This window comes from Bidens hawaiensis, unplaced genomic scaffold, assembly GCF_021521415.1.
Source record: "Bidens hawaiensis isolate Kalapana, Puna unplaced genomic scaffold, B.hawaiensis_p1.1 tig00031056_1, whole genome shotgun sequence".
Taxonomy (NCBI): Eukaryota; Viridiplantae; Streptophyta; class Magnoliopsida; order Asterales; family Asteraceae; genus Bidens; species Bidens hawaiensis.
Genome location: NW_027495196.1, coordinates 78,489 through 102,518, shown reverse-complemented (window position 1 = coordinate 102,518; position 24,030 = coordinate 78,489). Strand labels below are relative to the sequence as shown.

Here is a 24,030-nt window from a genome sequence, read left to right as displayed (position 1 = left end):
TTGGTACATTTTGTGCACATCTGTTTTTGTGTTCCACAACCAGATTATGGCTGTTGCGGCTCCGATTTGTCGGTTGCCGGGTTCCATTTTGAACCCTAGGCGACGGCAATGGGTTCCATTTTGAAACCCTAGGCGACGGCTCTGGCAGAGACCACCGGAGGACCGCGGTTCACAATCGAGTGCATCATGCCTTCGTTTAGTCTTCTACATGAAGCTTAATTTGTTATCATTGACGAGTAAGGTCATACACTCATACATTGTTCTTCTCTATACAACTTTACTGTAAGCCCCGTTCCCGGTAGCCCTACTTTCGTGTTGGATTTACTCATAAACGCAGTTCTAAATATCAGAGTTAATTAAAACATTCGCGGAATATAAAAGCTTTCATAAAACATTTCATAACAAAACACCTCTTGTCTTAAAACAACATCTTGTCTTTCAAAATAAACAAAACATTAAACTTAAACGTCTTGAGTCTTACGATGCCAGCCTCTTATTCAGTGCCACGTGTCTCCTCAAGCGAGATGCCTCATCCTACTCACCTGGGTGCATACTAAAAGTCAGCTACGCTGAGTGAGTTCTAGTTAATCACATAATCATACAATACCTTCTTACATTTCATACTTAACCTCTTAACTTTCTTACATACACACGTAAGTGTATATACTTTCATTCTTACCTTCATACTTTCTTTACATACATAATCATACGTTTTAAAGAGCCTTTCGCCCTATAACCTCACAGATATTATAAGGGTCTGGTCCCTAACATCACAGATATTATAAGGGTCTGGTCCCTAACATCACAGATATTATTAGGGTCTGGTCCCTACCATCACAGATATTATAAGGGTCTGGTCCCTAACATCACAGATATTATTAGGGTCTGGTCCCTACCATCACAGATATTATTAGGGTCTGGTCCCAACCATCACAGATATTATTAGGGTCTGGTCCCTTTGTTCGTGTAACTGTACCGTACCTGTTCATACATACTTTCCTTGACAATACGTGCAATCTCCGAAGAGCGTTCACGTACCATCATCATAACATACATACATTATGCATACATCTTATATTCATACACACATCATATCTTTCATCATACTTATCGATCATATCTTAACTACCACCTGACGGTACATACAATATCCGAAGATCGTTCACGCACTGTCAAACAATCATCATACATAAATCATACAAGGCATACACTTACCACTTAAGATAAGTGTATTAACTATCACATCGAGTATGCACACAACCCCGAAAACATAACAAGGAAGTGGGGCTAGAAACTCACCTCAATGCGGTTGCGTTCACCGTTTACGGTTATTCCCTTCTTGAGCTGTGCGCGACTAACTGTATAATAATTATACGTATCAATAAACTATCACTACACATATCGTCTTTCTAGTTTATTCATTACCCGCAACGAACGGGGGTCCGGGGGCAGCGCCCCTGGCAGCGGGGTTCTAGGGGCGGCAGCCCCTAGCGGGGTCCAAGGGGCAGAGCCTTTGGCTGGGGTTAAACTGCCAGGTCAGCTTGGAAAAATTTTATTTTCATTAACTGTCGTGACACATTTTCCATTAACATTTTGAATCGTTAATTAACTTGCTACTTAAAAGTTCAAGGGCCTAATTGTAATTAAATCATTCTTTTCTAAGTTCAGGGACTGTTCTGTCATTCTTTCAAAGTTCTAATTCGTCACTCAGTTCTTAACGAATGGGAATTCATAACGAATTAGCCATTATAGCGAACTGCCTTTGTAACGAATCAGGCATCTTAACGAACTAGTCCTTATAGCGAATTGGACTTTAACGAACTGGTCCTTATAGCGAATCGGACCTTAACGAACTGATATGGTCAACGAATGAACCCTATAACGAAGGGGGTTCATTCGTCCCTCCCTTAGCGAATGGCCTTAGCGAATGGCCTAGTTCGCCCTTATTTCCCTAACGAATGACATGCTAGTTCGCTAATCTTTCCTTAGTGAATCGGCTGGCGAATCACACCTACTTCTCTAATTACCCTTAGCGAATTAGGGTTAGGTCAGGGAATGTCAGAACATTCCCTGACATTGCTAACCTCGTACCAACCTTTTCCGGCGCCGCCTTTCCGGCGCCGTCATTGCCGGAAAGCCGCCGGAAAAACGCGATTTCGCCGGAAAAAACGGGTTTTAGCTCGTTTTTTCACCGTTTTTCGTCCCGTTCAATCCAGATCTGAGCTAGGGTGACTCCTAAGCTCATCATAGGTTCGGTTTATACCCGAATCCACCCGGATCTCGTGACTTAAACAGTTTAACGGTGTCGGTTCGTCGTTTCATGATTATATCTAACGGATTTAAGCTCAAACAATAAAATACTATCATACCTTGGGTCGGGATCCGTTTCTTCTTCTATATTTCGGCTAGAGTGAGAGAGAAACTAGAGAGAGAATCTTAAGTGTGTGTTTTGGATGGTGTAAGGGATATGTGTAAATGAATTAAATGGAGGATTAAGGGTATATATATTTTTGATCATGGGCTTAAGCCCATGGTCTTTCCTTCATTCCCCCATAACCCAAGTCCATAACCCATATCCCTTTACCCAACACAAGTCCATCTCGTATTCTATTCAACTAAACCGATAACGACCCGCTATAAAATAAACGAACTTTATTTTATTAATATAACCGAAAGTAAGATGTTACATTTACAAAGTCATGGATAATGCTCTTCATTCTTCTGCTTTAATTGCTCATGTTGGCATATAATGAGTTTAAGGCTAGAGTAATCCATACTTTCAGTGTTTAATTGAAGGATTGGTCTGCTATTATGCATATATTAATCCATATCATGAGCGGACCAAAAGCCACCTAAATCCTTTACTTGTATATGTGAATGTGTAACTAATGTTTTTTTTAACTCTCATAAAATTTTAGTTGAGGTCTTTGTAATTAGGCAGAATAAAAAATTTGACAAATTTCATGAAGATATTGCCTCTTTCACACACACATGTCGTATATATACATATGTGTGTGTAACTCTTGGACTAAATAATATATAGTGGAGGTTAGCGATTTCATATTCTTTGCAGGTATATCCAGTTTGTGAACGGATATTTTAGGCCAAGCCTAACCAAAGAGGCAGGAAATGATTATTTTTAGATATTATCAACTATAAAGATCAGCAAAAGAAAATTTAGCAAAGGCTTCGACCGACATATACTGTTATTATTGACTGGATCTGGGATGTTTGTGGTTTCACTCACTGCGTATGCGATCAGATTCTATAACGACTTCTCTGTGTCTCTGTTCACCGGAACTGTGATAAGATGCGGATGGGTGAAAAGTCTGGCTGTCTTATAAATTGGTCCATGGCTGTGATGATTATTCGGGGTTTGGCGTGGCAACTTTTGTTGCAGCCAGGATAGCCTTTTTTCAAGTTTGGTTTTCACTCGCAGTTGTATTGTTCCTTTACAGTGGTGCTTAAACAGTTGTATGGAGTGTGTTTTACTTTGTACTTATTACGTTGTGTTCTTTGGCTTACACATGCATTTACATTTACAACTGACGGTGACAACGTGACTATGATGATGATCAGAGTCTTGAATTGTTGGATAAAAGGTTATGACGATGATGACAGGTTGCTTTATGCTCTACTAATTGGCATGGCGGCCTATATTGCAACCTTTTACATACTTGATATCAAATTGCATTTTGTTTTGGCGTAGCAACAACATTTGGTTCAAACTGATTTCAAGGTGAAATGTGTTCATATTTTAGTTCATTCAGTCAATGGGAAGAGACAAAGTCAAAGGATATGGTTATACAGTTGAATTGGGCTGTGGATATAATGTTAATGATAACTTTCTTTTTGTTATTTAAGCTCCTGGTCGTGTGACTTTTTTTCATGGTAAAACATGAGACAAGGAACATCCAAAAGGTTTGGATGAATTTTGACAACGAATCTGGAGCTCAAGCTTGAAAGTGGTTGTGAACTTATACAGCTTAATGAACAAACCCTAGGGGCGGTGTTCCGGCGACCTGTTATTGTTTTAATGCCTGCGCGCTTAGGTTTGTTGTTAGTTGTTTTGTGGTTGCCATTTCTGGCTGTCTATTGCTGCGTTGGTGGCTGGTGCCTTATGTTGTTCTTCGTTTATCACTTGAATCTAATACCTAGGCTATGATGATGTTCCGTTATGATGTTCCGTTATGTTATTTGGATGGCAACGTACGTTGCAACCATAACGGAGATATGAGCCTCAAGCAATTTAAGTTGCATTTCAAGTTTCTGAAATCATTTTTGTCTAATTCGTTTGTCATTTGAATGTTGTTTAGTCTTGGGTTTGTTATGCTATGGTAATCGTTTACGACCGATCTAAGCGCATGGTCTTCAAATTTGGGGGTTTTCAATTCTGCTTAGATGTTGCACTTGATTAACCTTTGGTATATGCTATGATGACTTCCATTATTTTCGCGAGAAAGCGATTGTTCGAATGCGTGTGGGCTTCATGTTATTGTTATCGTTTTTTTTGTTCTATTTGATGGCTATGTTTTGAAGGCATTCTGTATTGGTATATGGCATTCTATATATTGTGATGTGTGAGTCAAAATTGGTGAACTCGAAAGGGATTTTTTTCTTACTAGACTCATACTGGAAGCGAAAACATATAGTTATTAATAAGTATCACATGTGGAGCTGCTGCTATGTCTTTGAAATTGTGGTACTTTTGCTTTTTATTTAAATTGGAATTATGTCACACGTCACTATGGTTCAAAATACCCTCGATCACCAATCTGAGCTTCTTTTATGGTTTCACAACCTCCCGCAACGCGGGGGGTCTTAATCCTAGTTCAGTAGTTTGATACCAATTATGAAACATTTATTTATTTGGAATAAACAAAAAAGCTACACATGCAAATAAAGTTACTACACCATATATCCTTAACGTTAACATTTACAAATTTACAAAAGTTTAAAGTTTTAAAATTTGAAACATATATAAAAAAAACATGAGGATGGCAATTTGGTAAATAAAATGAAACCACATGGGCCAAACTGTAACCCAAACCCTCAAACAGCTGCTACCTGATGTCTTGTCTGATTTTGTGTCTTGATCTTCACATAATAATATTATTATTTTAGAGAGAGAAAGAGAGTACAATTAATAAAGAAGCCCACAGCACACTTTATTTTGCTTTGCTGTTTGTATAATAATAATAATAATAATAATAATAATAATATACAAATACATATACAAATACATACATACATATATGAAATTGTGACGTCATTCCAGAGTAGAGAGACATATTCCAAAAAGTTGTCTTGCTTTCCTTTCCTTTACTTTGTAAATTGCATCTTCATCATCATCATCATAAATTCATAATAATAATATAATCTAGGGTTCTTGTTAATCATCATCAACTTATTATTAATATTAATAATATTATTGTTATTGATCTGAGTCATCATCATCATCATCAGCAGCAAGTGGTTTGTGGCTTCTTCAACTGGTTCTCCATTTCATTGATGTCAAGAAGAAGAAGATCATAATTTAATGGTATGCTAATAATATTATTATTATTATTATTATTATTATTATTATTATTATTTGTGTTTATTTTGATCTTGCTGAATTATTTGAATGATTATAGCTGGTCCAATTTGGTTGATTGTATGTGTGTTGATGAAGTCAAATATGTTCAACCAAGTTTCCAATTGTTTAAAACTTGTTTAAGGTTGCTGTTAGTTGTTGATGTTTTTTAAAAAATATGTTTTTTATGCAAATTATGCAAGTAGAAAAGTTGTTAAATATGTTATCAACACAATCTAGGGTTTTCTAACTAGTTATATGTTTTTTTTTGGGTGGGGTGGGGGGGGGGGGGATGGGGGTGTGACCGAGCTGATCCCGAGCTTGACTAGGCTCAAGTTCAGCTCGTGAGTCGTTTTTTTAAGCTCGGGCTCAGCTTTAGTTGATTTATTTATATACGTTTTTAGTTATTTCTGTATATTTTGAGAAAAACCTTAAACGGGCCAACATTATTATCATCTCCATGATTGTTTGTTAGCTAGTGAAGTCAAATCTGTTCAACCGAGTTTCCAACTGTGTTCTGTTATTTATTTTGGGGAAAAAAACTTGCTAATAAAGTTTTACTAATAAAATGTTTCCAGACGATAAAGTTGTTAAATTTGTTATAAAGATAATAAAAGGGTTTTACTAATAAAATGTATTGTATTTAACATGTGATAACAAAATTTAAATTGTTATTATAAATATATAACTAATGTAACTGTAACTAAGTTCACTACTTTTAGTTTCTAGAATTTACATTTTATTTCCTACATTTGTTATAACTTTCTAGCTTTAGACCGAGACTTGTCTTACTGTTGTTCGGAATCGGGAGGTATGATTGCCGGCTATGGTTTCCTTTGCTATGTGTATTTGTAGCGATTGTTTCATACTTGTTATGCTAGAGCTCTATACTATTTTATGTCATAAAAAAATAAAAATAAAAATAATACGAATAGTAATAGTAGGTAGTAATAATAATATAAATCTTGTTATATTGGGTATCTTTGTTTGTTTGTTCCTTTTACTTGTGTTGATAAAATATATATCTTGCAGGCGGCACCGGTTAATATTATTGTGGGGTCACACGTTTGGGTTGAAGATCGTGCTTTAGCATGGATCGATGGCGAAGTGACCCGAATCAACGGGCAAGAGCTTCATGTACAAACCACAAAGGGAAAAACTGTAAGTTTTAAAACATTTTTTTATTTCCATCTTGCAAAAACTAAGTTGACTTTGATTTGACTTAATTTGACTGCAGATTATTACAAATGTCTCGAAAGTGTTCCCTAAAGACACCGAAGCTCCACCGGGAGGTGTAGATGATATGACACGTCTTTCATATTTACATGAACCGGGAGTGTTACAAAATTTGGCGACTAGATATGAACTTAACGAGATTTATGTGAGATTTCACATTTCATTTTTCTTAAAAAATTAAAAAATTTATCGTTAACATATTTCTTTTATGATTTTTGTAGACATACACTGGAAATATTTTAATCGCTATAAATCCGTTTCAAAGATTGCCTCATTTGTATGATACACACATGATGGAACAATATAAAGGAGCGGGATTCGGAGAACTTAGTCCCCATGTTTTTGCTGTAGCAGATGTTGCATACCGGTATATACTAATATATTATGAAACTAATAATATTTTGTAATTCAGTTTACTAAATGTTATTTTAATTTTTTTACTTTTTAATATTAGGGCGATGATTAATGAAGGAAAAAGTAATTCGATATTGGTGAGTGGAGAAAGTGGTGCTGGTAAAACCGAAACAACAAAGATGCTTATGAGTTACCTTGCACATTTAGGGGGTCGGTCTGGTGTGGAAGGACGCACGGTTGAACAACAAGTTCTTGAAGTAAGATTAAATTTACTTTATTGCCCCTGACATGTTGAGTCTAGTTCTTTGTTATGAATTAATGTGTACTCATTTGCAGTCAAATCCGGTACTAGAAGCATTTGGGAATGCAAAAACTGTGAGGAACAATAACTCGAGGTATACGATTGGTCTAAAGTTTTTACATTTATGTTTTTTTTTTGTATAGAACTAACAAATTTTTTTTTTTTTACTATGTTGGTTTTGTTATGGTGAAAATAGTCGTTTTGGTAAATTTGTTGAGATACAGTTTGATAAAAGTGGGAGGATATCGGGGGCGGCTATTAGAACGTATCTGCTTGAAAGATCACGTGTTTGTCAGATATCAGATCCCGAAAGGAACTACCATTGTTTTTATCTTCTTTGTGCTGCACCACCTGAGGTATTTATGAGTTACTTACAAAACCGGTCCTTGTGGTTTGGCAAACTACGTTTACGGGCACTATAAGTCAATTTTGTAAGCTTGTAAATGAACCGAACGGACCTGAAAGGAGCGTTTCGCATTCGTTTGTTTAACTTTATCCGAACAAACGGCCGAACACGAACAACTAAATGAATGGGGTATGTTTGTCAACAAAAACAAATGGTTCATGAACGTAAACGAATGAACATAATTGAGCTAAACCTATTTAAAAGGAATGTAAATGACAATGTGTTGGCTTAAAAAAATATTAAAATTAAATTAAGTTGCAATGGGCCAAAAATATTTAAATGAATATATCAACGAACATAAACAACAAACATAAATGAAACAAACGAACGGATTACAATGAAAGGAATGTAAACTAAAATGAACGAACTAGACATGTGTTCATGTTTGTTCATTTAACTAAATGAACAAAATGTTCTTTTTCATGTCTGTCCGTTTATTAAATTAACGAACTTTCAGCTGAACTGTTCGTTGAACGTTCGGTTTGTTTACAGGCATAGTGGCGTGGCCTTCACATAAATATTTAACTGATTAAACTACCCTCATCTTCTTCATCTACGAGTTTGAATTTTTATTTGTTTTTAAACTCATATTCATAAATTCAAGGTGTTGATATTCAAAAAGAGCAATTTTATCTCAATTTGCAGGATAGAGAAAAGTTTAAATTGGAAAGTCCACAGTCATACCATTACTTAAACCAGTCAAAATCATATGAGCTTGAAGGCGTAAGCGATGCTCATGAATATCTTGCTACCAGAAGAGCAATGGACATCGTTGGAATCAGTGAAGAAGAACAGGTTCATATATATCTTATTATTATTATTTTTATTATCGTTGTTTTTTTTATTTCTAACATTTCAGAAATCTTTCAGGATGCAATCTTTAGGGTTGTAGCTGCAATTCTTCATCTTGGTAATATTGAGTTTGCAAAAGGAGAGGAGATCGACTCTTCGGTTCTTAAAAACGAGAAATCTAGGTTTCATCTGAATGTGACAGCTGAATTGCTTATGTAAGTTAAAAAAAACTTTTTTAATAGTTTAAGTGATAAGTTCTTGGTGAGTTTTAAATATTAACCGACATCTAATGAACAGGTGTGATGCTAAAAGTTTAGAGGATGCATTGATTAAACGTGTGATGATAACACCAGAAGAAGTTATTACAAGAACTCTTGATCCGGAAGCTGCACTCGGTAGTAGAGATGCTTTAGCTAAAACAATATACTCTCGTTTGTTCGACTGGTAAAATCTGGTCAAATATGTAATCACATATTATTAATTTTATGTTATTTTTTAAGAATATAATTTTGCAGGATTGTGGAGAAAATAAACAAATCGATCGGGCAGGATCCGAATTCAAAATCACTAATTGGTGTTCTTGATATTTACGGGTTTGAAAGTTTTAAGCATAACAGGTATATTTTATTTTTAGAATATCGAATTCATATTATTATTATAAAGAACTAACTTTAGTGATTTGTTTGAAATAGTTTTGAGCAGTTTTGTATCAACTTCACGAACGAAAAACTGCAACAACATTTCAATCAGGTTAGGTTTTATCGGTCACACACGTGAATTAAATATATGAAATTTTGATGTGCTGATTTAAAAAATGAAACGTATTCGATGAATCGATGCAGCACGTGTTTAAAATGGAGCAAGAAGAGTATACAAAGGAAGCGATAAACTGGAGCTACATAGAGTTTGTTGACAACCAAGATGTTTTGGATCTTATTGAGAAGGTGTTGTACATCCTGCTTGTTTTTATGTACATCAATTATATTAATAAAAAGTTGAAAACTAATGAAATTTATTACAGAAACCGGGAGGAATCATTGCACTTCTGGATGAAGCATGGTATTAATTAACCCTATATATGTAGATTAAAAAACAGTGGTTATAATTTATAAACATAAGTTATTTATGTTATTAAAATACTAAAATGCAGCATGTTCCCAAAGTCTACTCATGAAACATTTGCTCAGAAGCTATACCAGACATTTCCAAAAAACAAACGGTTTATAAAACCGAAGCTTTCGCGTACTAGTTTTACAATATCTCATTATGCAGGGGAGGTATGTTGTCTGTATTATTCTATAATTAAGTGTTAACATTTATTTAATAATTTTTTTGATTAAAATTTACTTCAGGTGACTTATTTAGCTGATCAGTTTCTAGACAAAAACAAGGATTATGTGGTGGCTGAACATCAAGATTTATTAACCGCCTCAAAATGCCCCTTTGTCGTTTCTTTGTTTCCTCCACTTCCTGTGGAATCTTCCAAATCTTCCAAGTTTTCGTCTATCGGTTCGCGATTTAAGGTATAGTTACTATTTATTTCTCTTATTTGTATGTAAATATATAACATTTTTTTTTTCATAAAAACATGTTATGAAAGTTGGATTTGTGTTTATTAATTGCAGCTGCAACTTCAGTCTCTAATGGAAACATTGAGCACAACAAAACCTCATTACATTAGATGTGTGAAGCCAAATAATGTTCTTAAGCCTGCTATCTTTGAAAACCTAAATATTATCCAACAATTAAGATGTGGTGTAAGTTTTTTTTTTAATTTTTTTTTTGTGTTTAGTTTTGAATACTTTTGTCACTTATTTTGAAATAATCTTTTATCGTAGGGTGTTCTTGAGGCAATCAGGATCAGTTGTGCCGGTTATCCCACTAGGCGAACGTTTGATGAGTTTCTTCTTCGTTTTGGTGTTCTTTATCCTGATGTTCTTGACGGAAAGTATGGTTTTTAATTAATTTTTTGCTTTCATTTTAAATTTTATATTAACGGTTTTATTGTGTAGATATGATGAGAAGGTTGCATGCCAAATGCTTTTGGATAAAATGGGATTAAAAGGCTACCAGGTAACATCTTTAAAAAAATCCATTATTCTAGAAGTTACAAATGTAGTTACAGCTGTAAACGGACACATAACTGAACGAAACTTCTTGTTCATATTCGCTTGTTAAGGAAATGATTTTGTTTGTGTTCGTTTGTTTGGTTCATTATTTTTTTTTTAATAAAATCTTCATATATTAAATAAAAGGATCCAATTACAATAGGATCTTCATAAAAAAACACAAACTGACATATTAATTTAAAAAATAAAATCCAACATTCTAAAACTCAAGTATTAGACATAATCACCCAAAATAAATATTGTTAGTTGTATTTAGTTATAATTAGGGTTTTAGCCCATGTAGTTGGTTAAAGCCCATGGGCCTTTTATGGGTTGAAAGCTAGGGTTTGTTTGTGTATAAATAGATGTAGTTGTCTTTGTATTATTCACACCTTCAAGTAATAAACATTACTTTCATTACAACCATCTTATTCTTTACATGGTATCAGAGCTACGGCTCTCGATCCAAACCCTAGCCGTCTGACCCGAACCTGAATCTGATCAACAGCCATCAGATCTGAAACGAGCTCCGGTCTCGTTGAACCTGCTGCCCTATCACGGAATCTTTTTTCCAGACACCCCTTGCCATCACCGCCGCCACCATCGTAACCAGAAACCCCCGAAATATCATCTGTCAAAAATCCGTCGCCAGCCGCCGACGCACGCGCCGCCCGATCACCGTCACTGCCGCCCACGCGCCACCCGCATGACGGCGCGTGACCCTGTTTCCGGCCACCGTCCTTTTTTTCAGATTTATTATTTTTCTTGTCCGAAGCTCCCCGTGCCGTTAGTTTTTCGAACCGACGACTTTCTGTTTGCTGTTGTCTACCGTCGTCGGTCTGCCGCTGCCAAAATCTGTTTCCAGCCACTACCTGCACTTGTTTTCTGGTTAAACACATTCTTATCTCAGAGTTACTGTTCACAATCTGAAGATTACCATTTTCAGTTCGGTGTATTACTATGGGCGACAATAAATACACGTATACATTTACCAAGGAGGAGCATGATCTTATTCAACGGTTTCTTGCCTCGCAACTGCCTCATCCTCAAACCAACTCGGCACATCCAGGTAAATCTTCTAGTCTTGACTCATCATGGGTGATTGATTCTGGAGCCACACATCACATGTCTGGGAATCGGGGTATTTTCTCTAGTCTTCAAAATGTTTCCCATGCACCGGTACGTCTTGCCGATGGAGGCATAGGATCCATCAGTAACTCGGAAAACCTAAAACTGTCTTCTATCCTATTTGTTCCTAAATTTCCTACCAGTCTTTGTTCAGTGAGTCAGGTTACCAAACAAAACAACTGTTCTGTGACCTTTTACCCAACTCACTGCGTTTTTCATGAACTAGGAACAAACCGGGTAATTGGTACTGGTTTTGAATCAGGAGGTCTCTATCGTATATCCCCGTTTTCGTATCCTGTAGCAAACTTATGTGATTCCGCTATCAGGGAGGCTCACTGTTGGTTAGGTCATCCCTCTACAGCGGTTCTGAGGCAAATGCGACCAGATTTACCACTTTCGTTTTTTAATTTTCATTGTGAGTCGTGTCAACTTGGTAAACATACCAGGCGTCCCTATCCCCCTAGGGTGCCCAATCGAGTCAGTTCTTGTTTTGAACTGTTGCATTCTGATGTATGGGGTCCTTGCCCTATCAAATCTACGTTGGGTTTTGAATATTTTATTACCTTTATTGATGACTATTCTCGCACTACTTGGGTTTATTTGTTGAAATCTCGTAGTGAGGTATTTTCCATATTTCGAGAATTTAATGCTTATGTTCAAAACCAATTTAACACCACCATTAAAACTTTACGATCTGATAATGCTAAAGAATATTTTTCCACCGACTTTTCTTCATACTTAAAAAACAACGGCATTATTCATGAATCATCGTGTGCTTATACATCTCAACAAAATGGTGTGTCCGAACGCAAAAATCGTCACATATTGGATGTTGCTCGCACAATCATGATCCAATCACGTGTTCCTCATCGTTTTTGGGGAGATGCCGTTCTCACTGCCACATATCTGATTAACCGCATGCCCTCAACCGTTCTTCATGGTAAAACACCGTTTTCTGTACTATTTCCCAACGATGATCCATTTCCTCTCGCACCTAAAGTATTTGGTTGTGTCGCCTATGTTCATGACCATCGTCCGAAAACCATCAAACTTGATCCCCGAGCCATTCGTTGTGTCTTTCTTGGTTACTCACGGGTTCAAAAAGGGTATCGATGCTATAGCCCATCACTTCACCGATACTTTACTAGTGCCGATGTCACTTTTCACGAATCTCCTTACTTTCTCGAGTGTTCCACTCCTGTTTCTGACCCGTTTCCCGACCTCAATATACCCACATCTCCCTTCCTCCCCACCATTCCTGTGTCGATTCCCTCTACCGATCCAATCTCTGCTGATTCTGACCCACCGACAGAACCTCCGCCACTGCTTTTCACATATGCTAGGCGAGGTAAGGGTCAAATATCAGAGACACTTGATTCACATTCAGGCCACAACCCCGAAATACCCTCAGATCCTCCGTCTGCATCCGAACAATCTACACCTCTCACTGATACATCCTTACCCGATCCGACACCTTTACCAGAAGCTACCCCTGATACACCCGTTTATGATCCTCCTGGTGCACCACTACCCGATATACCTATTTCTTTTCGCAAAGAACCCCGGAAATGCACTCGTTACCCAATTCAGGACTATGTTGCCTACACACACTTATCTCCTGAATCTCATGCGTACACCACTACTCTTGATTCCTACCCGATTCCCAAAAATGTGACGAGCGCTCTCGCTCACCCAGGATGGCGAAAGGCTATGGAAGACGAAATTGGGGCTCTAAAGTCCAATCATACATGGGATCTTGAAACACTTCCTAAAGGGAAGCGTATTGTTGGTTGTCGTTGGGTGTTTACGGTTAAACTACACCTGGACGGCTCCTTACACCGCTTGAAGGCTCGGTTGGTTGCAAAAGGGTATTCTCAGGCATATGGCATTGATTATGATGAAACCTTCTCGCCAGTTGCTAAAATGCCATCTGTCCGTATTTGTATTGCTCTTGCTGCCATTAATCATTGGCCGCTCCACCAGCTTGATGTCAAGAACGCCTTTCTTAATGGTGTTCTTGAGGAGGAGGTATATATGGAGCAGCCACCAGGGTTCGTTGTTGAGGAGGCCTCGAAAGTTTGCAGACTACGTCGTTCTCTATATGGTCTTAAACAGTCTCCCAGGGCATGGTTTGGTCGATTCTCTAGTGTTATGGGACAGTTTGGGATGACTCGGAGTGCCTACGATCACTCTGTCTTCTTTAGACACCAGAAAGGAAAGAGGATTATCGTAGTTGTTTATGTGGATGACATTATAATCACAGATGATGACGAGGTCGGGATCACCGAACTCAAGCAGTTTCTTCAGTCTCAGTTTCAGGTGAGCGACTTAGGTCGATTGAGGTATTTCCTTGGCATAGAAGTTTCTCGCTCTCCACAAAGAATACTTCTCTCCCAACGAAAGTATGTCCTTGATATGTTGACTGAATGTGGCTTACTGGGTTGTAAACCTGATGATACCCCAATGCTTCCTACAAAGAAACTCCTCCCAAAGGAAGGAGATCCAATGAAAGATCCTGAGCGATACAGACGGTTGGTTGGTAAACTTAATTATTTAACCGTCACACGACCGGATATCTCCTTTACTGTTAGTGTTCTGAGCCAATTTATGGCTGCGCCATACACCGGTCACTGGGATGCTGCCATTCGTGTCTTAAGATATCTTAAGACCTCACCTGGTTTGGGTATATTATACTCTGATCAGGGTCATTGTCGTGTGGGTGCCTTCACGGAAGAAGGAGATGGTCGGATATCAGGGTTCTCAGATGCAGATTGGGTAGGTTGTCCGATTTCTCGACGATCTACCACCGGATATTGTGTGTTTGTTGGAGAAAATCTTGTATCATGGAAGAGTAAGAAGCAACACACGGTTTCCCGGTCGAGTGCCGAATCGGAGTATAGAGCCATGGCAGATGTAACATCAGAGATGACATGGGTACGTCGTCTTCTCATAGAACTCGGGGTTGTTTCTAATGACTTGATGCGGTTATACTGTGATAGTCAATCAGCCATTCACATAGCCAAGAATCAAGTATTTCATGAGAGGACAAAACATATTGAGGTCGACTGCCACCTTATCAGAGATCGAGTAGTAGGCACACAAACTGATCCTCCATCCATTCAACCAGTTCATGTGAAGACAAATTTTCAGCTAGCAGACATTCTAACTAAACCGTTTCGGAAAGCTCAGATAGATTTTATTTGTAACAAGTTGGGCATGATTAACATCTATGCTCCAACTTGGGCTTGATGCGGTTATACTGTGATAGTCAATCAGCCATTCACATAGCCAAGAATCAAGTATTTCATGAGAGGACAAAACATATTGAGGTCGACTGCCACCTTATCAGAGATCGAGTAGTAGGCACACAAACTGATCCTCCATCCATTCAACCAGTTCATGTGAAGACAAATTTTCAGCTAGCAGACATTCTAACTAAACCGCTTCGGAAAGCTCAGATAGATTTTATTTGTAACAAGTTGGGCATGATTAACATCTATGCTCCAACTTGAGGAGGAGTGTTAGTTGTATTTAGTTATAATTAGGGTTTTAGCCCATGTAGTTGGTTAAAGCCCATGGGCCTTTTATGGGTTGAAAGCTAGGGTTTGTTTGTGTATAAATAGATGTAGTTGTCTTTGTATTATTCACACCTTCAAGTAATAAACATTACTTTCATTACAACCATCTTATTCTTTACAATAGGATCTTCATAAACAAACACAAACTGACATATTAATTTGAAAAATAAAATCCAACATTCTAAAACTCAAGTATTAGACATAATCACCCAAAATAAATATAAATTCAAGTACTTGACATAATCATCTGAAAATACTTCGACGTAATAATCATAAACGTAGTATAGAAATTAAATTGATAAAAAGTTAAAAAAAATAATAAGTTAAAATGTTAGGATAATATACTATAATGTATGAAACATAATATATAAAAAACCTTTAATGACCAAACATCAACAAAGGAGCGTGTAATGAATGAACATTAATGAACATAAACAAACACATTACAGAACGTCACGAACACAAGTGAACGAACCCGACCTCTGTTCATGTTTGTTCATTTAATTAGTCAAACATGATTCCTCATTCATGTTCACTCATTTATTAAATAAACAAACGCAAACAAACTTACTGTAAGTTTTAACTACCTTGCAGATCGGTAAAACAAAGGTATTTCTACGAGCTGGTCAAATGGCTGAGCTGGATGCCAGGAGGGCTGAGGTTCTTGGGAATGCAGCCCGAATCATTCAGAGGCAAATGCGTACTTACATTGCACGCAAAGAGTATATTTCAATACGCAAAGCTGCTATTCAGTTACAGGCTTGCTGGCGAGGTATCTTATTATTATTATTATTATTATTATTATTATTATCCTCATGGAGTTGTGATTTATGTTTATGTTTAATTAATTACAGCTTTATCGGCATGCAAGCAATTTGAGTTATTAAGAAGAGAAGCAGCAGCAGTGAAGATTCAAAAAGATTACAGGCGTTTTGTTGCAAGCAAATCCTATCAAACGCTTAGGGCTTCTACTATTAATATACAAACAGGATTAAGAGCAATGACTGCTAGAGATGAGTTCAGACACCGAAAGCAAACTAAAGCTGCAATCTTTATACAGGTCTCTAAACAAAAAAAAAGTTATAATGTTTAAGTTAGTTTAAGTTATCGTATGTATTATAAGTTGATTTTATGACGAATGCAGGCTCACTATCGTTGCCACAAAGCATATTCTTACTACAAGAGTCTTCAAAAGGTTGCTTTATATACTCAGTGTTGTTGGAGGCGTAGAGTTGCAAGAAAAGAGCTTTGGTCGCTTAAAATGGTGTGTTTATGTTGTTAACTAACTTTTGAAAAATTTATGATATCTGGGAGCTAAATTATTTTTAAATTTCAGGCTGCAAGGGAGACTGGGGCCCTCAAAGAGGCGAAAGACAAATTAGAAAAACGTGTGGAAGAACTTACATGGCGTTTGCAGTTGGAGAAACGACTAAGGGTAAAATTAGTAATTTTACTTCACGTTTCTCGCCTCTTGGCTGATTTGTTTTAATTTAAACTTGTGATGTAACTTTGTACAGAGTGAATTAGAAGAGACAAAAGCTCAAGAGACTGCAAAGTTGCAGGATGCTTTACGTATGATGCAAGTTCAAATAGACGAAGCGAACGCTAAAGTAGTTAAAGAACGAGAGGCAGCACGAAAAGCTATTGAAGAAGCACCACCGGTTGTTAAGGAGACACCTGTCATTATTCAAGACACCGAAAAGATCGACTCTTTGACTGCTGAGGTTGCAAGTTTAAAGGCGTTGATGTTGACTCAAAAACAAGAGACAGAAGAGGCTAGAAAGTCTTTATTAGAAGCTGATTCAAAGAATGCCGAGTTAATGAAAAAGTTTGAAGATGCTGAGAAAAGAGCAGAACAGCTTCAAGAATCTAATCAAAGGTTTGATTTTGATACACTTGATTGTTTGTGATGATAAAGTTCTTATTATATTTACTATTATTAATATTGTTATTATTTTACAGGCTTGAAGAAAAGCTCTCGAATATGGAATCCGAGAATCAAGTACTTCGCCAGCAAGCACTCACCATGTCACCAACTGGAAAATCCATATCTTCAAGACCAAGAACAATGATTATTCCGGTACCATACAAAATAAATTTATAAAGTTTATTTGTTATTCTTGATGTATAGTTTATAGGCTTTATTAATTTATTATTATTATTATTATTATTATTATTATTTTATGAATGTACAGAGAACTCCAGAGAACGGAAATGTTCATAATGGAGAAACAAGGGTGGTGACTACACCTGTAAGAATATTTAATATTGAAATAGACTTCATAAACATATTAAAACTGCAAAAAATGATATTATTTTTTTAATGTTTTTTTAGGAGACAACACATGCTTTATCAAATACAAGAGAGCCTGAATCTGAGGAGAAACCACAAAAGTATCTCAATGAAAAACAACAAGTAAGTTACTATAATAATTAATTATTCTGATTTATGTTCATAAAAACAAATTGATACTTTATCAATATTATGCTTTCTTTTTGTTTTTTTTTTAATAATTTCAATAGGAGAATCAAGATCTACTTATCAAGTGCATTACGCAAGATCTAGGGTTTTCAAGTGGCAAACCGGTTGCAGCTGTTTTGATATACAAAAGTCTTCTTCATTGGAGGTCATTTGAAGTTGAAAGAACCACCGTGTTTGACCGCATAATTCAAACCATTGCTTCAGCTATTGAGGTGACTACTTTGAATATTTAAACTTTTGCCATTTTAGCAACCGACCTTAATCCAGTCACAAATTAGAAACCACCTTAATTTATGGTACCTGTAAACGAACCGCTAGTAGGCCTGAAAATGAGCTCAAAGTTCAGTGAGCTGTAAGGCGGGAAGTTCATTTATGTTCGTCTATTTCAAAACGAACAAAGATGTACAAACTTTTCTTGTTCATTTTGTTAAACGAACGTACATGAACACATGTTCATTTACGTTCGTGAATGTTTGTTCGTTAGTTTAAGTTCGTTTATGTTTGTTTTTATATCCATTTAAAAATTTTAGGTCCGCTACCATTTGGTCTAGTTTTAGTAACTCTTTAAGCCCAATACATTGTTGTTCAAATTTACTTTTTTATTTGATTTTATCTCGGTTATGTTTTTTCATCTAAGTTGAGTTATGTTCGTTTACATTGGTGAACCGTTCGTTTATGTCTGTTCATGTTTGTTCGGTTCGTTTACAGGCCTAACAGCTAGCATCTTAATTTTTTGAGGCTGGTTGTTAAAATCGGAAAACATGTTAAGTTCATTTCATGCAATTTGCCCTTATTATAACAAGTTTTGGTTTGCCTTTTATGGCTTGTTTGAGTGAGTTTGACCATTTTCAAAAAGTCAACTGACTTTGAATCTTTTGTGATGAAGGTCCAGGATAGTAATGACGTGTTAGGCTACTGGTTATGTAACACTTCCACTTTACTCACTTTACTTCAACACACACTTAAAGCAAGCGGGGCCGCTCATATGACCCCACAAAGGCGACGATCGTCATCAGCTTCACTTTTTGGAAGAATGTCACAAGTATGATCATCATAAATATATATTCCATTTTTCATATTATTAATAATATTTCTTTCTAATAAAGTTTAAAACTTTCAGGGATTACGCGCATCTCCTCAGAGTGCTGGCCTTTCGTTTCTTAACGGTCGAGTGCTCGGTAGACTCGATGATCTTCGCCAGGTGGAAGCCAAATATCCAGCTTTGTTGTTTAAACAACAGCTTACTGCGTTTCTTGAGAAAATATACGGAATGATACGTGACAATTTGAAGAAGGAAATATCTCCGTTGCTTGGATTATGTATTCAGGTAAAAGTTTTGACTCGAGTAACATATCTTAAAGGAAGTTATAAGATGAAATTAATATAATTTATTGATTGTAGGCTCCGAGGACATCACGTGCAAGTTTAGTTAAAGGGCGGTCACAAGCTAATGCTGTTGCTCAACAAGCGTTAATTGCTCATTGGCAGAGTATCGTTAAAAGTCTTGATAATTATCTGAAAACAATGAAAGCAAATTTTGTAAGTTTTTTGCTCCGTAGAAAGTAAAAACTAAAAACTAGGCTTGTAAATGAACCGAATGAACACGAACGTAGCATGTTTGTTTGTAATCATAACCGAACAAATGATTGAACACGAACAACTAATCGAACATGTTTTTTTGTTTGTGTTCGTTCGTTAAGAAAGTTAACGTGTTTATGTTCGTTTATGTTCGGTCATTAACAATATGAACGGCCAGTTCACAAACGTAACATACATAGCTAAAATAGATGATACAGAACTAGCTAAAGGCAATTAAAAGTAAATGCAAACACCTAAAAAGGTTATTAAAACTTTGACTAATTTGTAATGGGCCTAAATATTATAATGGCTATATTAATGAGCGTAAACGAACGAACACAAACAAAAATTTAAATGGACGGAAAATGTTAACGAACACATATGAACGAACGGACATGTGTTCATGTTCGTTCGTTAACTAAATGAACAAAAAATTTGTTCATCTTTGTTTATTAAATAAACAAACTTTCCAATGAACGATTCACTGAATGTTCAGTTTGTTTATCAAATTAGTTCTGGTTTCTTATGTTTGAAAGTATTTATATCATGTGTTTTCTGGATTTGCAGGTGCCTCCATTTTTAGTGCGCAAAGTATTCACACAAATATTCTCATTTATCAATGTTCAGCTATTTAACAGGTAAGACGAAAGCATAAATAATTAAATGCTATATATTATTTCTGACAATTTTTATTTTTTATTATTTTTTATTTAGTCTTCTGTTGAGACGCGAGTGCTGCTCGTTCAGTAATGGCGAGTATGTAAAATCAGGGTTGGCTGAACTTGAACAATGGTGTTGTTATGCAACTGAGGAAGTAAGCATCAGGCCGAGTGTTTTAATATCATACTAAAATACATTTTAATATTACATTTTACTAAAATATATATTATTTTCAGTATGCAGGCACTGCGTGGGACGAGTTGAAGCATATTAGACAAGCTGTTGGATTTTTGGTTATTCATCAAAAGCCCAAGAAAACTTTAAATGAAATAACCAAGGAACTTTGTCCGGTAAGATTATCTTTTAAAGAATATATAATTTTAATATAAAGGATGAATAAATTTTGATTTGTTTTTTTTGGTTATGTTTAGGTGCTTAGTATACAACAATTATACAGAATTAGCACGATGTATTGGGATGATAAATACGGTACACACAGTGTTTCTTCAGAAGTAAGTTGCTTTATTATTATTCTTTTGTGGAATTTATTATAATTTCAATAAATTCTAATTTGTTTTTTTTTGTAATTAGGTCATTTCAAGTATGAGAGTTATGATGACAGAGGACTCGAACAATGCTGTTAGCAGCTCGTTTTTACTAGATGACGACTCCAGGTAAACTTTCAAGACTTAAAAGGACTTTACTGTAAAAATAATAATTAATAATGGTTATCTGTTATTACCAATGTTCGGTTATTTATTGCAGCATACCATTTTCCGTGGACGATATATCCAAATCTATGCCGCAAGTTGAAATAGGCGATATTGAACCTCCACCGTTGATTCGTGAAAACTCGGGTTTCGTGTTTTTACATCAACGGACCGAATGAAAAGATGCATACATGTCAATACAGTATCTTTTCGGTTTTATTTACTTCGGTGTGCAATACTTCTTTTTGTTTTTTTCTCAGGCATTTTGGGTTTTTAATTGTGTCTGGGGTTCAATTTATTTTGTACTCCTTTTGAGCCTTTGGGTTGGGTTGGAAAGGGGTGATTTATTATAATTATTTATTAGTTATGGCAATTCATAATATTGCCAAAAGTGTGATGTTATTGGTTTTGGAATATTTTGTATTTATAGATATGCAAATTGTTAGGTGACAATTTGCAGTGGTGTCATCAAAACTGTATAGATTCATTTTGTATATTGTATACCATACCTTTTATTATAGATCTACTTTTGTGGGATAAGTTTAATATCTAAATGTCATTATCTTTTCATGTTTGATTTGGATTTGAAGTTTTACTTTGTTCCTATTCAATGTTTTGATGTTCTCATCATTAATAAGAAAGAATTATTATTATTTTGGGTTTATTTTCACTTATCCTCTTGTGTTATTGAGAAATTGACGGTTTAGGAGTTTGCATGATCATATCGGCCCGCAAACAGGTGGATGGGGTAGCGAGTCAGAACAAGTTATGAGTAATGAGTTTGGATCAATACGAGTGCTAACATGTTAGATTTTTTGTGTTACTAACATAACGGCAACACACGAATAAACATAACATGACACGGTTAAACATAACAACACGAATATGAACATAATAACATTGAAGTATCTTCTAAATTATCACCCTAAAAAGCTGATGAATTGTTTCTTCTAACATCGTTTGTAAAAAGCTTCATAAATTTTCAATCTTCTGATTGAAGAATTATAATAAAAGTTCATAAAAATTAAAATCTAGAATTTAAGGATAATATATTTTTTTGTTGCATAGAAAATTAAATTTGAATAAAACTTAATAATAATAATAATAATAATAATAGGTATTAGATATTTAGATATATTTTATAATCAATGTGTGTATTAATATTCAACATCAATTTACTAACATAAAATGAGAATTAGTCAATATTCTGTTATGTGCATCTATTTTTCTCTCTTGTCGTTTATTTCTTTTATTATTTAATGTTGGAAGAATTATATTATAAAAATTTCAATGGAAGAGCAAAGACAGAGGGCATCAGGATTTAGAGCAATGGCACACCGAAATCAAACCAGAAATGCATTTTTTATACAGGTGAAATTTATTATTTATTTATAAAATAATATTATTATTAATATTAATAAAGGAACTTGTGATGGATTTCAGGCACACCATCGTTGCTACAAAGCATATTATTTCTACAGGAGTCTTCAGAATCCGGAGAATGCTGCATTATATATCCAGTGTTGTTGGAGGCGTAGAGTCGCAAGAAGAGAGCTTCGATGCCTTCAAATGGTGTGTGCACGTTTTTTTTTAATAACTAAGATATAGATATACATATGACCCCCAATGATCACAACAATGGCCGTCCAAATGTTCAAACGGCCGTTTTGACCAATAATTTTTTAAAGTTTTTTTTATTCAGAACAGCCAGCTAAATATTTTGTGGACAACCATTTGATAGTGTGCCTATAGCATGCTGGAGTTGGTGATTAATTATTTGTAAATTCTAGGCTGCACATCCGTGCACTTGCTCCCAAAGTTGGAAAGACGCGTGTGGATGCACTTACATATTTTACGAACGTGGAGAAGCGAATGAGGGTAAATTAATTTAGTATTTTACTCGCTGTTTGGCTATATAATATTTTTTTTAATTTGAAATTGTGATTATAGCGCGAATTAGAAGAGGGAAAAGCTCAAGACATTGCAGAGTTGGAGTATAATTTACGCAGGACGCAAATGAATATGCATAAAGCAAATACAGGAGTGATTAAAGAGCTATTGGTGCACCATCAGTTGTCAAGGAGACATAATTCAAATAACTAGCCTTAATTTGTTGGAAGGTTTAGCTGGAGTAATGATTATTAAGCAATTAGTTCCATAATAAGTGTGGCTAGCTTGTTAGTTTTTTTTTCCAATATATATGTATGCTTAGAGCATTCTCAACCTATTCTCTAAAGTTGTCAAACCCATATAATTTAGGGTAAATTATAAGAAAACCATCAAAATCACATCTCCAATCCATTCTCTATTATATGGATGAGTTATATGGCAACTAAAGTAAATCCCTAAATATATGGACTCATTTTTTATCCATACCATATAATATATCACATATCTCCCAATCACCATTTATTATATAATAAGACAAAAGAGAAAAAAATAATAAAGAATTAATTTATGAATATGAATAGGGAATAGAATGTGGAAGAATTTTGAAATATGATAGATAAATTTATGGAATGGTGTTTTTTAGCTAAATTATAGGAAAAATATATGGAATGGGATGTGAATGCTCTTATGTAGCATCTTATCTTGGCGGTCACACTTATTATTTTTACCTGGCGAACAGAATCAGAAACCTCAAACATTATTATTTTTACCTGGTCATGCTATATTATCTTTTATCTTGAAACCAAAGTCACATCGACTTCTCTCTCTCTCTCTCTCCAAAAATTTTATACGGTAAAAAAGTTACATATTACGTAATTTGGAAATAAAATGTTGTTAGAAAATTCATAAATCATAAATTATTTCTTAGTTATTTTCTATATCAAAACTTAGGTGTAAATGGCGACCTTTTTCAACTAACTCATGGATCAAAACTCATTTTAATCTTAAACTATTTTGACATGAACAATGTTTGATACTTTAATCAGTTAAGAAACCCACCCGTTTCGTATTGGTTACTTATAAAAATCTAATATTAATAACTTATACAATATATTTTATATTAAACAAATTAACATATTTATGATGATATTAATTTTTTTAAGTTAGGATGTAATTATTAAAAAAATTGAAAATGAAATATTAAAAAGAGAAATGCAATTAATATGAGAGAG

At 35.4% G+C, this 24,030-nt stretch overlaps 1 protein-coding gene across 1 annotated transcript; it reads left to right on the top strand.

The window, feature by feature from the left end:
* Positions 1-5,301: 5,301 nt before the first annotated feature.
* On the top strand, positions 5,302-21,329 carry LOC143581477 (myosin-17-like). The gene is made up of 37 exons (XM_077064253.1): positions 5,302-5,542; positions 6,608-6,736; positions 6,813-6,956; positions 7,033-7,178; positions 7,266-7,422; positions 7,502-7,560; positions 7,663-7,822; positions 8,518-8,667; positions 8,743-8,879; positions 8,962-9,108; positions 9,180-9,281; positions 9,357-9,414; positions 9,507-9,608; positions 9,686-9,723; positions 9,815-9,941; positions 10,017-10,187; positions 10,290-10,421; positions 10,503-10,612; positions 10,677-10,737; positions 16,073-16,250; positions 16,333-16,538; positions 16,623-16,742; positions 16,815-16,913; positions 16,996-17,357; positions 17,441-17,558; positions 17,674-17,730; positions 17,814-17,894; positions 18,002-18,172; positions 18,847-19,002; positions 19,081-19,287; positions 19,362-19,499; positions 20,106-20,176; positions 20,253-20,352; positions 20,435-20,548; positions 20,630-20,710; positions 20,790-20,872; positions 20,964-21,329. Exons 1-37 carry the CDS (start codon positions 5,540-5,542, stop codon positions 21,085-21,087), a joined length of 4,599 nt encoding a protein of 1,532 aa, XP_076920368.1. The 5' UTR covers positions 5,302-5,539; the 3' UTR covers positions 21,088-21,329.
* The last annotated feature ends 2,701 nt before the right edge of the window (positions 21,330-24,030 follow it).

Bases quoted from the DNA above. Each gene is read 5' to 3' on its own strand.
- LOC143581477 (XM_077064253.1), top strand. The intron at 6,957-7,032 runs GTGAGATTTCAC...TGATTTTTGTAG, and splicing joins ATGAACTTAACGAGATTTAT to ACATACACTGGAAATATTTT. The intron at 9,282-9,356 runs GTATATTTTATT...TGTTTGAAATAG, and splicing joins GAAAGTTTTAAGCATAACAG to TTTTGAGCAGTTTTGTATCA.